Genomic DNA, 13,409 nt, shown 5'->3' on the forward strand with positions numbered 1-13,409 from the left:
AACTGAGCAGCCTGGACCACCATCTGAGGTGGAGGCACACAGGCAAGTTTGCTTTCTCTCAATATGCCTCCATATTCAATAGTTTTAAATTCTTACACTTTGAAATTGTTTTAATGACACCAGAATCCTAACTTGTAAATGATCTTGAACAAAGGACAAAAGTCCCTACACCTTGGCACACCCAATGTTTATCAAAGTCAAGTGACTTAATTTTGGTCATATTGACCACCTCAAGTTAAATGCCTTCTTTGAACACCACTTTAACCAGTTACGAGTCCCCACCATCACTACATAATTTCAGGACAACAGACACCAAATGCGCTACCATGCAACAAAACCTTTATTAACATTTTGAACAAGTTCAGCTACTACTGAAACTATCTTAAATTGGGGCAAATAGCTAGAATGCAGGGTGATGCCATTACTGGGCATTATGAATGCAAGACTGAATAATTAACAGCCACCCCTCAGACGGAGGACCAGGTGCAGGGTCGACTCCTTCTGGATGTTGTAATCAGAGAGAGTGCGGCCATCTTCCAGCTGTTTGCCTGCAAAGATGAGCCTCTGCTGGTCAGGGGGGATGCCTTCCTTATCCTGGATCTTGGCCTTCACGTTCTCGATGGTGTCACTGGGCTCCACCTCCAGGGTGATGGTCTTGCCGGTCAGGGTCTTCACGAAGATCTGCATACCACCCCTCAGACGGAGGACCAGGTGCAGGGTCGACTCCTTCTGGATGTTGTAATCAGAGAGAGTGCGGCCATCTTCCAGCTGTTTGCCTGCAAAGATGAGCCTCTGCTGGTCAGGGGGGATGCCTTCTTTATCCTGGATCTTGGCCTTCACGTTCTCGATGGTGTCACTGGGCTCCACCTCCAGGGTGATGGTCTTGCCGGTCAGGGTCTTCACGAAGATCTGCATACCACCCCTCAGACGGAGGACCAGGTGCAGGGTCGACTCTTTCTGGATGTTGTAATCAGAGAGAGTGCGGCCATCTTCCAGCTGTTTGCCTGCAAAAATGAGCCTCTGCTGGTCAGGGGGGATGCCTTCCTTATCCTGGATCTTGGCCTTCACGTTCTCGATGGTGTCACTGGGCTCCACCTCCAGGGTGATGGTCTTGCCGGTCAGGGTCTTCACGAAGATCTGCATACCACCCCTCAGACGGAGGACCAGGTGCAGGGTCGACTCTTTCTGGATGTTGTAATCAGAGAGAGTGCGGCCATCTTCCAGCTGTTTGCCTGCGAAGATGAGCCTCTGCTGGTCAGGGGGGATGCCTTCCTTATCCTGGATCTTGGCCTTCACGTTCTCGATGGTGTCACTGGGCTCCACCTCCAGGGTGATGGTCTTGCCGGTCAGGGTCTTCACGAAGATCTGCATTTTGACCTACAAAGTAAAACAGTGTTTCACCTCAGGATTTTTTACTGCTTTCACAGGTAATCAATTCTTTGCAACGAACAGTTTATTATTCTTAACTGCGTTAATGACTCACAAACCTCCCCCAATTACTAGACTAACCGTTAAGTTAGTCACTGAACACAAAATTCCTTAGTCAAGACGGCAACCAAACGGGATGGGAGAATCAAAAGTGCTTTCTGAGATTAACATCCATTCTCTCTCCCTTAACTGCTACAGATATTTCGTTAAAATGCCCCCGCCCCAATTTCCCCCAAACCTAGTATCATGGCGGCATTAAAATAAAAATCCGGTTAGACGGAAGTACGGTGCGATACCTTCTCCACGTCGGGATTCAAATTAAAACCTTTCCAGAAGCCCCAGCCGACTACCTCTCTCCCACCTTCCCCGCCACGAAAAGACAGAATGAAATCTCCATCGGTTAAGTATCCGTTGGCCTCTGCGGGCTCGCGCACCAACCGCCCCGCTCCCAACCCGTAAACAAGGCCCGCTCTTCCGGAAAGGCCGGCGCCGCGTCACCTCGCCTCCCCTCCCCCACCCCTCCCCGCGGCCTCCGAGCCCCCGCCCGCTCACCCTCACGGACGCCCCCCTCTCCAGTTCTCCCGGCACTCGCAAGCCGTGGGCCAGTACCTGTGAGCGAATCCGAAAATGCTGCGAATTCAAAGACGCCGAGTCACCTCTACCCCCAACGCAGCAGGTCCCAACAATGCCAGTCGCCTCTGAACGCTCCGGTTCGGCAGGGCCGAAATTTATGCAACGTCTGTTGCGTCACTTATCACTCTTACGTAGGCGCCGTGTCCGTGCGCCGCTGAAAGTAGTTCGCTCGGCCCCCACCTCCCGCGACGCAGTTAGGCCCTTCGCCTGAGCCCTAAATTGCTTAGAGCCGAGCAAAGGATCCTAACAAGTCAGCTCACCTCTCTTCCAGGTGATCCTTCTCCTCCTTTCGGAAAAGGTAGGAAAATTATCGGGCGGATGAATTCGAGTTAAGGGGACCTTCCTCGAAAGCTCTGGAAACTTCCTTGCGGCGCCGGCGCTGATTGGTGAGGCGTGTGAGGCGAGGCCGGCGCTGATTGGTGGAGAACACGGCGGCTCGGCTGTTGCTGGGCTCTGGCTGGAGTGGTTAGGCACCGACGTTGCTTAGTAACTGAGTGCGCGTGCGCGGCAGAGGGGCGCCTTCGGGAGAGAAGCGTACTTCCGGCCGGGGGTGGGGGAGGGGCCCTTCGCTCCTTCTTCCAAGGCCCCGGCCCCATAAATGTGGTGTTTTCAGGGCTTTGGTTGGAGCACAGCGGGCTCCGCGGCGACTTTCCTGAGAAGGGCTCCCGGTCCTGCTCTGGAGGTGCCCAGGCGCTGGGCGGCGGGGGCCGCAGTAGTTTTTCCCGGTGTCTGCTCTGAAGCATAAGCCCCCCTCACACTGGCCTGTTTTTATTTTTGTTCTTGTCTGGATCAGCGTTGCGGAGCTTTAGTCACGCTTTACAGTTAGGGTGCTTTGGTCGTGCTCTGAGGAGACGAAATCTAGACTGTCGGTGGACTCTCTGCTGAGCCCCGCTTTCTCCCCCGACCCTTCCTCCACCGCGGAGCCCCCCTCTCCCACCCCATGCCGTGGAGGTTTCTCCCGAGCTCTCTCATCGCGGAGCACCCCTCCCCCCAGCCTCTCCCACGGCGAGGCCTCCCCCACTCCCCATCCCCCCACCGCGGATCCCCACCCAACGCACACTGCGAAGGCTCCCTCCCTCTTCCGCATCATGGAGGCCCCGCTCTCCCCGCCCCATCACCCTCCATGTGACCCGGCGGCCGTGCAACGACCAAAACTGCACATCCCTTCCCCTCCTAGCAGTTTGTCCAGACTCTGGTGGGGAAAGAGGGAATGTGGATTAGGGAGTCGAAAACCCACTTGGAGAGACAGAATCCATGTACGAGAAATAGCTAGTATTTTTAGTGTCCCATCAATGTGTTGGTTGTGCACGCGACCGTAAAGGTGGGCCTAACCAGCTCGGACTGGTTTCCGCGCACTGGGGTTATGGCCGCTCGTCCGCAGGGAGATAACCCAAGGAACGTGAGTAAGGCAGGCGTGTTTGGATCCGGAGCCCCGCAGCCCCGCAGCCCCGCGTCTAAGTCATGCAGGTGGAGGCGTAAACAAACATGTGAGCGGCTGTTTGTCAGGTAATAGCAGCCTCCCTAAGAGGCGGTGTAACGATGTGCACATGAGTACCAACTGGCTAGCTATCACTTAGAAAAGGTCGTTAGTCATTAAATGACATCTCTAAGCTTAACATTAAGACTATGTCGGTGGAGCTGTGACAGGTTTATGCGTTAACGCCTAGACAGCTCTGAATTATTTAAAACTTGGTAAGATCTACTGACAGGGGTAATAGGAGATGGAAATAAAGTTTCTTTAAGATCATTTGGATTGGGAGGTAGTTGATAAAATGTTTATTGAGCAAAGTATACATTTTCATTTTCGTTAAGCTGACAGGGAGTAGTCTGAGCTTGTTTCACCAAATCGCAGTTCCTCCTGAGTCATACATGTGAATTGGTAGAATGATCTAGAATGGAGAGCTCATGGTTTGATATGATGACTTGGCTGGGAATTCTAGCAGTTGCCAGAAATAAGTTAGTTATACAGCTTCTTGGTTTAATGTTTTACCGAAGGGCATTTGGTAAGCTCAACATAGCAAACTGTTTTCAGAAAGGAGGCCTGTGCCTTCCTTGTATAATAAAAACAAGATGAATTTTTTACGGCCTGTTTATAAATAAAACTTTTAATAATAGCATCATTTCCGGTGATAAATTGCAAAAAGTAATTGGTAAACAAATTAAAGACTAGATGGGCAAAATCCCCCAAATCAGGAATTTGGAAATCTAGCACAATACTTGGTATTGTGCTCAATAAATGTTTGTTCAGTGAAGTGCAGTTTCCCTTTTGTTCAACTGGGAAAAAAAAAACCCAAACAAACAACTGTGACAGCCTTAGACACTTAAAATACAAAACAGAAAGACAGTACTTATTTAACATCCATAGGCAGATAGTTTTTGCCTAGGCAGTTCCTTTGAAAAAAAGAAGAGGATTTGATTCTGAGATTCAAAGTGATGTTTTACTTAGCTAGATGTCTTTTAATAAAAATCTGTGAGAAAACTATGTTTCCAATTATAAATTCACAATTGTTTTCTTGACATTATCAGCTGATATTTAAAGTATGGAGTTAGTCTGTGGTTTGTCATTTCCTTGTTTGGCAATTTATCTCGACAGAATTATGAGACTAATTCCTAATTTCTTACCACCGAGTTAGAAACTTTGATATTGAATGCCCAAATGAACACAGAGCAAAATTCTAAATTGTCTTTACACTGGGCCTCAAAATTACAAAAACCTGTCCATTTAAAAATAGGTACTCAAAAATGTTTTTACTGTGAAATATTCCATACATATATGAAAGTTGGAGGTAATATAATAAACACCATATAACCACCACCCAACTTTATTAAATCTTAACATTTTGCTATTTCGCTTCAGCTTTTTTTGTAATATAAAAATTTATTTAGTTTATTATTTTTGGCTGCGTTGGGTCTTTGTTGCTTTCTCTGGTTGCGGCGAGCGAGGGCTACTCTTCGTTGCGGTGCGCGGGCTTCTCGTTGCAGTGGCTTCTCTTGTTGCAGAGCACGGGCTCTAGGAGTGCGGGCTTCAGTAGTTGTGGCTCGTGGGCTCTAGAGCGCAGGCTCAGTAGTTGTGGCACACGGGCTTAGTTGCTCCGCGGCACGTGGGATCTTCCCGGACTAGGGCTCCAACCCGTGTCCCCTGCACTGGCAGGCGGATTCTTAACCATTGTGCCACCAGGGAAGTCCCAGTATTAGTCATTTTTGGACTGGCTGATTTCACTTAACATATGTCTTCAAGGTTCATCCGTGCGTGTGACAAAATTTCCTTCTTTTTTAAGGCTGACTAGTATTCCATTGTGTGTATAGAACACATTTTGTCTATCCATTCATCTGTCTATGGATATATTGGATTGCTTTCACCTCTTGGCTGTTATGAATAATGAACTGCTGCGATGCACACGTGTGTGCAGATATCTCTTTTTAAGACCCAGCTTTTAGTTCTTGTGGACAGACACCCGGAGGTGGGATTGCTGGATCTTTTTTTTTTTTTTGCGGTACGCAGGCCTCTCACTGCTGTGACCTCTCCCACCGCAGAGCACAGGCTCTGGACGCGCAGGCTCAGCGGCCATGAATCACGGGCCCAGCCGCTCCGTGGCATGTGGGATCCTCCCGGACCGGAGCACGAACCCGTGTCCCCCGCATTGGCAGGCGGACTCTCAACCACTGCGCCACCAGGGAAGCCCTGCTGGATCTTAATGTGACAAAATTTTAAAGTTTTCGAGGAGCCTCCATACTGTTTTCCACAGCCGTTGCACCATTTTACATGCCCACCCAAAAAGGCACAGCCACGATTGGTCCACTTCCTCAACATTTGTTACTTAAAAAAAACCCAAAAGGGTGGCTGTCCTCACGGGTGTAAGATGATATCTCCTTGTGACTTCGATTTGCATTTCCTTAATGATTTATTTTTTACTTTAAAATAATTACAGATTCACAGGAAGTCGCAAAAATAGCAGAGAAGTCTCAATGTACCCTTCACCCATTTTCCCCCAGTGATAACATCTTACACAACTGTAGTACAATATCAAAACCGAGAAATTAACACTGGTGCAACGCACAGACCTTTATTCAGACTTTTGCAGTTTTACGTGCGCTTTTGTGTGTGTGCATAGTTGTGTGCAGTTTTATCACATGGGTAGTAGATTCATGTCACCCCCACCACGGTCAAGATACAGAGCTGTTTCCATCACCATGAGGATAACCTCTTGATACCGCTTCATGGTTGGTCACAAGCTTCTCCCACCACTTACCCCCAAGCCCAGGCAATCATTAATCTGTTCTGCACCTGGATAATTTTGTCATTTTGAGAATGTTACGTAAATGGAATCGTACGATGTGTAACTTTTTGACATTAGCTTTTGTCTAAAATTCATCCAAATTGTTGAATATATATTCATAGTTCATTCCTTTTTGTTGCTGAGTAGCATTCTGTTGTATATGTGTCCCACAGTTGGTTTAATCATTCACCTACAGATGGACTTTTGGGATGCTTCCAATTTTTGGCTATTACAAGGCTTAAGCAACGAAAATTCAACTGAGTAATGGCTTTATTCAACAATTTGTGAATCAGGCAGTATCACACCTAGCAATAGAAAGGAGCTCTGTAGAGCTGCAGAAAAGGAAAGGTTTTTATTTTTTTGGCCACCCGCCGCGCGGCATGGGGGACCTTAGTTCCCAGACCAGGGATCAGACCCGTGCCCCCTGCAGTGGAAGTGCTGAGTCTTAACCATTGGACTGCCAGGGAAGTCCCAAGGAGAGGTTTTTAAAGCCAGAGAGGAAGCAGAAATAAAGGAAAGAATTAGCAAAGAGTACCTTGTTTTGGGCGAGGATGCCCTCCTAAGGGGAAGGGAAGGGGTGTACCCACGGATTACCTCCTAGTGCTAACTAGGACATTTCCAGGTTGTCTGGTTAAAGGTCACATTCCGGGGGAAGCTTGGAACTGCAGTTGGGTTAGGTATTAAGTCTTGGTTTGCTGCCCTGGGGCCTAACACGAGTGACTCCATTTGGGACATTTTGTCTCCTTTTAAATTTTTTATTTTTGGCCACACTGCATGGTATGCGGGATTTCACTTCCCTGACCAGCGATTGAACCCACACCCGCTGCAGTGGAAGTGTGGAGTCTTAACCAGTGGACCGCTAGGGAAGTCCCTTGTCTCCTTTTTAACACAAGCTTCTATGATCATTCATGTACATTTTTTTTTTTTTTTTTTTTGGTACGCAGGCCTCTCACTGTTGTGGCCTCTCCCGTTGCGGAGCACAGGCTCTGGACACGCAGGCTCAGCGGCCATGGCTCACGGGCCCAGCCGCTCCGCGGCATGTGGGATCTTCCCAGACCGGGGCACGAACCCGTGTCCCCTGCATCGGCAGGCAGACCCCCAACCACTGTGCCACCAGGGAAGCCCCATGTACTTTTTTGTGTGAACATATGTTTTCATTTCCCTGGGTTGAATGCTCACTACTGTAATTGCTGGGTTATATGGTATGTATATGGTTAGGTTTTTAAGAAACTGCTAAGCTATTTTCCAGAGGGGCTGTATTATTTACTCTCCCACCCCCAGTGTCTGGGAGATGCAGTTTCTTTGCATCCTTACAGCATTTGGTATGGTCACTATTTTTTATTTTAGCTACCTAATACTTGTGTAGTGATATTTCATCATAGATTTAACTTGCATTTCCCTAATGATTGATGATGTTAAACATATTTTCATGTGCTTATTTGCCATGTGGATATCGTTTTTGCTAAAATGTCTGTTCATGTCTTTTGCCCATTTTGTAATTGGATTGTTTGCCCTTTTACTGTTGAGTTTTGAGAGTTCTAGTGTTCTAGATATAAATTCACAAATTCTTAGAAGAAAATACAGATATTTTCCTCCATTCTATAAGTTGTCTTTTAACTTTTTTTTTTTTTTTTTTTGGCCACGCCACACAGCATGTGGAATCTTAGTTCCCCAACCAGGGATTGAACCCGTGCCCCTTGCATTGGAAGCGTGGACTCTTAACCACTGGACCGCTAGGGAAGTCCTGTCTTTTCACTTTCTTGATGGTGTCTTTTGAAATATAAGTTTGTTATTTTGATGACGTCTCAACACCCTATCTTATATCATGCTTACCTGATCTCTTCCACAATCACCTCCATTTTACCTAAGCAATGAACCTTGACATCACCGGAAACTGACTGAACTGTGCTTTCTTTTTTATTTATTTATTTTTTTTAATTTTTTTTTTTTTTTTTTTTTTTTGTGGTACGCGGGCCTCCCACTGCTGTGGCCTCTCCCGTTGCGGAGCACAGGCTCCGGACGCGCAGGCTCAGCGGCCATGGCTCAGCGGCCATGGCTCATGGGCCCAGCCGCTCCGCGTCATGCGGGATCCCCCCGGACCAGGGCACGAACCCGCGTCCCCCGCATCGGCAGGCGGACTCTCAACCACTGCGCCACCAGGGAAGCCCTGAACTGTGCTTTCTTAAACCCCAGTATTCAACTCTCAGGGCCCAACCTCTTGCTTGTCTAGCTGTCTTTCTACCTTGTTTGCATCTGCTCTGTAAACCTTCTAAGGCCTGCAGTTCCCCAGTTCTCTGTTTTTTTCCTCTTAACAGCATCTTTCACAGAGCAAAATTTAAAAATTTTGATGAAGTCCAATTTACTGTTTCTTTTCTTTCTTTAATGGATTGTGCTTTTGGTGTCATGTCTAAGAGCTCTTCACCCAGCCCTAGATCCCAAAGATTTCCTTCTGTGTTTGTTTTTTTTTTTTTTTTTAATTATTTTCCTTATCGGTTTAGCATAGATTTGTTTGTTGTTGGTACTGTTGTTGTTTTGGCCGAGAGGCATGGCAGGCCGGATCCTATGCATGGAGTTCTAACCACTGGACCACCAGGGAAGTCCCATTCTCCTGTATCTTTTCTACATGTAAATCTATTATTCATTTTGAGGTTTAAGTTGAGGTTCATGTTTTCACTTTTGGATGTCCAATTCCTCCAGTTTCTCCATGGAATTTCCACTATCTTTCCTCCATTGAATTACTTTTGCACCTTTGTCAAAACTCAGTTGGCTGGACTTGTATGGATCTATGTTAGTTGTTGGTTTTTTAAACTATTCCCTTTCCAATAACAATTCTTTCTTTCTCTTCCTGAAGGTAACACAGTGCTGAGTTCGATGTTTATCAACCCCAGGAACCTTTTAAGACTAATAATATAAATTGATGTTTCCGTAAATATTACATGTTGGTATAGATTGACTGTGACCCCCCAGAATTCATGTGTTGAAACCTAATCCCCAACATGAGGATATTTGGAAGTGGGGCCTTTGGGAGTGATTAGGCCATGAGAGCAGAGCCCTCAGAAATGGGGTTAGTGCCCTTATAAAAGATCCTAGAGAGCCCCTTTGCCCCATGTGGGGACACAGAAAGTGGGCCTTCACCAGACACTGAATCTGCCAGCACCTTAATGTTGGACTTCCCAGCCTCCAGAACTGTGAGAGATACATTTCTGTTGTTTATAAGCCACGCAGTCTGTGATATTCTATTAGAGCAGACTGAATGGATTACGACACCTGTTTTTAGACTTTATGTAAATGATGTCATACTCTACATATCATTCTACAACTTCCCTTTTTTAATATTGTTTTTGTGATTTAGCTGTGTTGATAAATCTAGTTCAACTGCTTTAGCTGCTATATAGTATTCTGCTATGTGAACATATCACAGTTTAACATTAGGGTATTCCTACTTTCACAGTTACAAACAAAGCTGCTAAAAGCATTTTTTTTTTTTTTTGCTAAAAGCATTTTAAAATTTTATTTTACTTTTGTTTTATTTTTAAGAACTGTGGTAAAAGACACATAAAATTTCCATCTTAACCATTTTATGTACACAGTTCATTAAGTACATTCACATTATTGAACAGCCATCACCACCATCCATCTCCAGAACTCTTTTCATCTTGCAAAACTGAAACTGTACCTAATAAACAATAACTCCCCATTCCCTCCTGCCCCTGGTCCCTGGCAACCACCATTCTACCTTCTGTTCCTATGAATTTTCCTACTCTAGGTACCGCATGTAACTGGAATCATACAGTATTTGTTCTTTTGTGTCGGGATTATTTCACTTAGCATAATGTCCTTGAGGTTCATCATGCTGTAGCATATGTCAGAATTTCCTTCCTTTTAAAACTTGAATAGTATTCCACTCTATATATGTACCACATTAAAAATATATATATATAGGGGCTTCCCTGGTGGTGCAGTGGTTGAGAGTCCGCCTGCCGATGCAGGGGACGCGGGTTCGTGCCCCGGACCGGGAAGATCCCACATGCCGCAGAGCGGCTGGGCCCGTGAGCCGTGGCTGCTGAGCCTGCGCATCCGGAGCCTGTGCTCCGCAACGGGAGAGGCCACAACAGTGAGGGGCCCGCGTACCACAAAAAAAAATATATGTGTGTATATATATTTATTTATTTATTTATTTATCTAGGCTGTGCCAGGCATTGTGGCCTGTGGGATTATTATTATTTTTTTTTTTTAGTTGTGGCGTGCAAACTCTTAGTTGTGGCATGCATGTGGGATCTAGTTCCCCGACAGGGATCGAACCTGGGCCCCCTGGGAGCATGGAGTCTTACCCTCTGGACCACCAGGGAAGTCCCTGTACCACATTTTGTTTATCCATTCATCTGTTGATGGACTCCTGGGTTGTTTCTATCTTTTGGCTGTTGTGAATAATGCTGCTATGAACATGGTGTACAAATATCTGTTTGAGGGGCCCTGCTTTCAAATCTTCTGGGTATCTACCCAGAAGTGCAGTTGCTGGATCACATGGTAATTCTGTTTTTAATTGTTTGAGAAACTACCATACTGTTTTCCATAGCAGCTGCACCACTTTACATTCCCACCAACGATGAAAGCATTCATGTATATTCTTGTATGGATGTGTGAAAATGTCTCTAGGAAATATACCTAGGAATAGGATTGTGGGATGTATCTTAAACTCTACTAAACTTTGCCAAAGTGCTCTCCAAGTGATTGTACTAACTTACACTCCCTCCGGCAGTGTAGGACAGTTCCCACAGTTCTGTAGCTTCAGCAGAACTTAGGATTGGCAGGCTCTTAAAATTTTGCTAACCTGATGGGAAGACTTTTTTTAGAAAACAAGATTTAAAAAGTCCCCTTCAGTTTACTTTATAAATATGAACCTATTTGTTTTCAGATGGGTTTTGACTATAGGGAGGGAGACACCCCTGAGGCAGGTCTGACATCTGGTAGATTTGGCCACAAGAGGTCCGTTGGTGTGAGGATCGAAGGAGCCTCTTGGGAACACCTGTATGAGGCAGTGAAAGGTGACTTGTAGCTGCTGATGGAGGGTGTGAGGATGCAAAGAAATGTTGGGTTAGCTCCTACAAACAAATTGCCTTTGCAGTGTTTGGTGATTTATTTATTTATTATTTTTTAAAAATTTATTTTATTTACTTATTTAAAAAATTTTTGGCTGTGTTTGGTCTTCGTTGCTGTGCACGGGCTTTCTCTAGTTGTGGCGAGCGGGGGCTACTCTTTGTTGGGGTGTGTGGGCTTCTCATTGTAGTGGCTTCTCTTGTTGCAGAGCACTAGCTCTAGGTGCGAGGGCTTCAGTAGTTGTGGCACGTAGGCTCGGTAGTTGTGGCACACGGGCTTAGTTGCTCCGCGACATGTGGGATCTTCCCGGACCAGGGCTTGAACCTGTGTCCCCTGCATTGGCAGGCAGATTCTTAACCACTGAACCACCAGAGAAGCCCCTGGTGATTTATTTATTTAACATCTTTATTGGAGTATAATTGCTTTACAATGGTGTGTTAGTTTCTGCTGTATAACAAAGTGAATCAGCTGTACGTATGCATATATCCCCATATCCCCTCCCTCTTGCATCTCCCTCCCACCCTCCCTATGCCACCCCTCTGGTTGGTTACAAAGCACCGAACTCATCTCCCTGTGCTATGCGGCTGCATCCCACTAGCTATCTATTTTACGTTTGGTAGTGTATATATGTCCATGCCACTCTCTCACTTCGTCCCAGCTTACCCTTCCCCCTCCCCATATCCTCAAGTCCATTCCCTACGTCTGCATCTTTATTCCTGTCCTGCCTCTGGGTTCATCAGAACCTTTTTTTTTTTCTTAGATTCTATATATATGTGTTAGCATACGGCATTTGTTTTTCTCTTTCTGACTTACTTCACTCTGTATGACAGACTCTAGGTCCATCCACCTCACTACAAATAACTGGTGATTTATTTTTAATTTAAAAATTTGGTAATTATGTCAGATTTGTCAGTAAATCCTTTTAGGAACCTAAGGCAGTGTGCTGCAGCAACAAGAGCATGAGATTTGGAATCAGACACGACTGTGTCAGATTCCCAGCTTGATTTCACACCAGTCCTATGACTATGTGTATTTTACTCGCCACTTTTTTAAAAATATATTTATTTATTTATTTGTCTGCACCGGGTCTTAGTTGAGGCACTCAGGATCTTAGCTGCGGCATGCATGTGGGGTCTAGTTCCCTGACCAGGGATTGAACCTGGGCCCCCTGCATTGGGATCGCAGAGTCTTAACCACTGGACCACCAGGGAAGGCCCTCACCACTTTTCTTTTATTTTTTACATCTTTATTGGAGTATAATTGCTTGACAATGGTATGTTAGTTTCTGCTCCATAACAAAGCGAATCAGCCATACATATACGCGTTCCCATATCTCTTCCCTCTTGTGTCTCCCTCCCTCCCTCCCACCCTCCCTATCCCACCCGTCTAGGTGGTCACAAAGCACAAAGCTGATCTCCCTGTGCTATGCAGCTGCTTCCCACTAGCTATCTACCTTATGTTTGGTAGTGTATATACGTCCATGCCTCTCTCTCGCTTTGTCACAGCTTACCCTTCCCCCTCCCCATATCCTCAAGTCCATTCTCTAGTAGGTCTGTGTCTTTATTCCTGTCTTACCCCTTGGTTCTTCATGACATTTTTTTTTCTTAAATTCCATATATATGTGTTAGCATACGGTATTTGTTTTTCTCTTTCTGACTTACTTCATTCTGTGTAACAGACTCTAGGTCCATCCACCTCACTACAAGTAACTGGTGATTTATTTTTAATTTAAAAATTTGGTAATTATGTCAGATTTGTCAGTAAATCCTTGTAGGAACCTAAGGCAGTGTGCTGCAGCAACAAGAGCATGAGATTTGGAATCAAACGCAACTGTGTCAGATTCCCAGCTTGATTTCACACCAGTCCTATGACTATGTTTATTTTACTCGCCACTTTTTTTTTTTTTTTCGCGATACGTGGGCCTCTCACTGTTGTGGCCTCTCCCGTTGTGGAGCACAGGCTCCGGACGCGCAG

General features: G+C 45.8%; 1 protein-coding gene across 1 annotated transcript; it reads right to left on the reverse strand.

Annotated features, from left to right (window-relative positions):
* Positions 1-381: 381 nt before the first annotated feature.
* UBB (ubiquitin B) lies at positions 382-2,122 on the reverse strand. Its single transcript, XM_065896566.1, has 2 exons — positions 2,038-2,122; positions 382-1,377 (listed from the first exon to the last, which is right to left on the reverse strand). The coding sequence occupies exon 2, from the start codon at positions 1,369-1,371 to the stop codon at positions 454-456; it is 918 nt and encodes a 305-aa protein (XP_065752638.1). The 5' UTR covers positions 1,372-1,377; positions 2,038-2,122; the 3' UTR covers positions 382-453.
* Positions 2,123-13,409: the final 11,287 nt, after the last annotated feature.

This window comes from Phocoena phocoena, chromosome 19 (assembly GCF_963924675.1).
Source record: "Phocoena phocoena chromosome 19, mPhoPho1.1, whole genome shotgun sequence".
Taxonomy (NCBI): Eukaryota; Metazoa; Chordata; class Mammalia; order Artiodactyla; family Phocoenidae; genus Phocoena; species Phocoena phocoena.

What these genes read in the sequence shown, in the direction of transcription:
- UBB (XM_065896566.1), bottom strand. Translation starts at nt 1,371, where the DNA reads ATGCAGATCTTCGTGAAGACCCTGACCGGCAAGACCATCACCCTGGAG.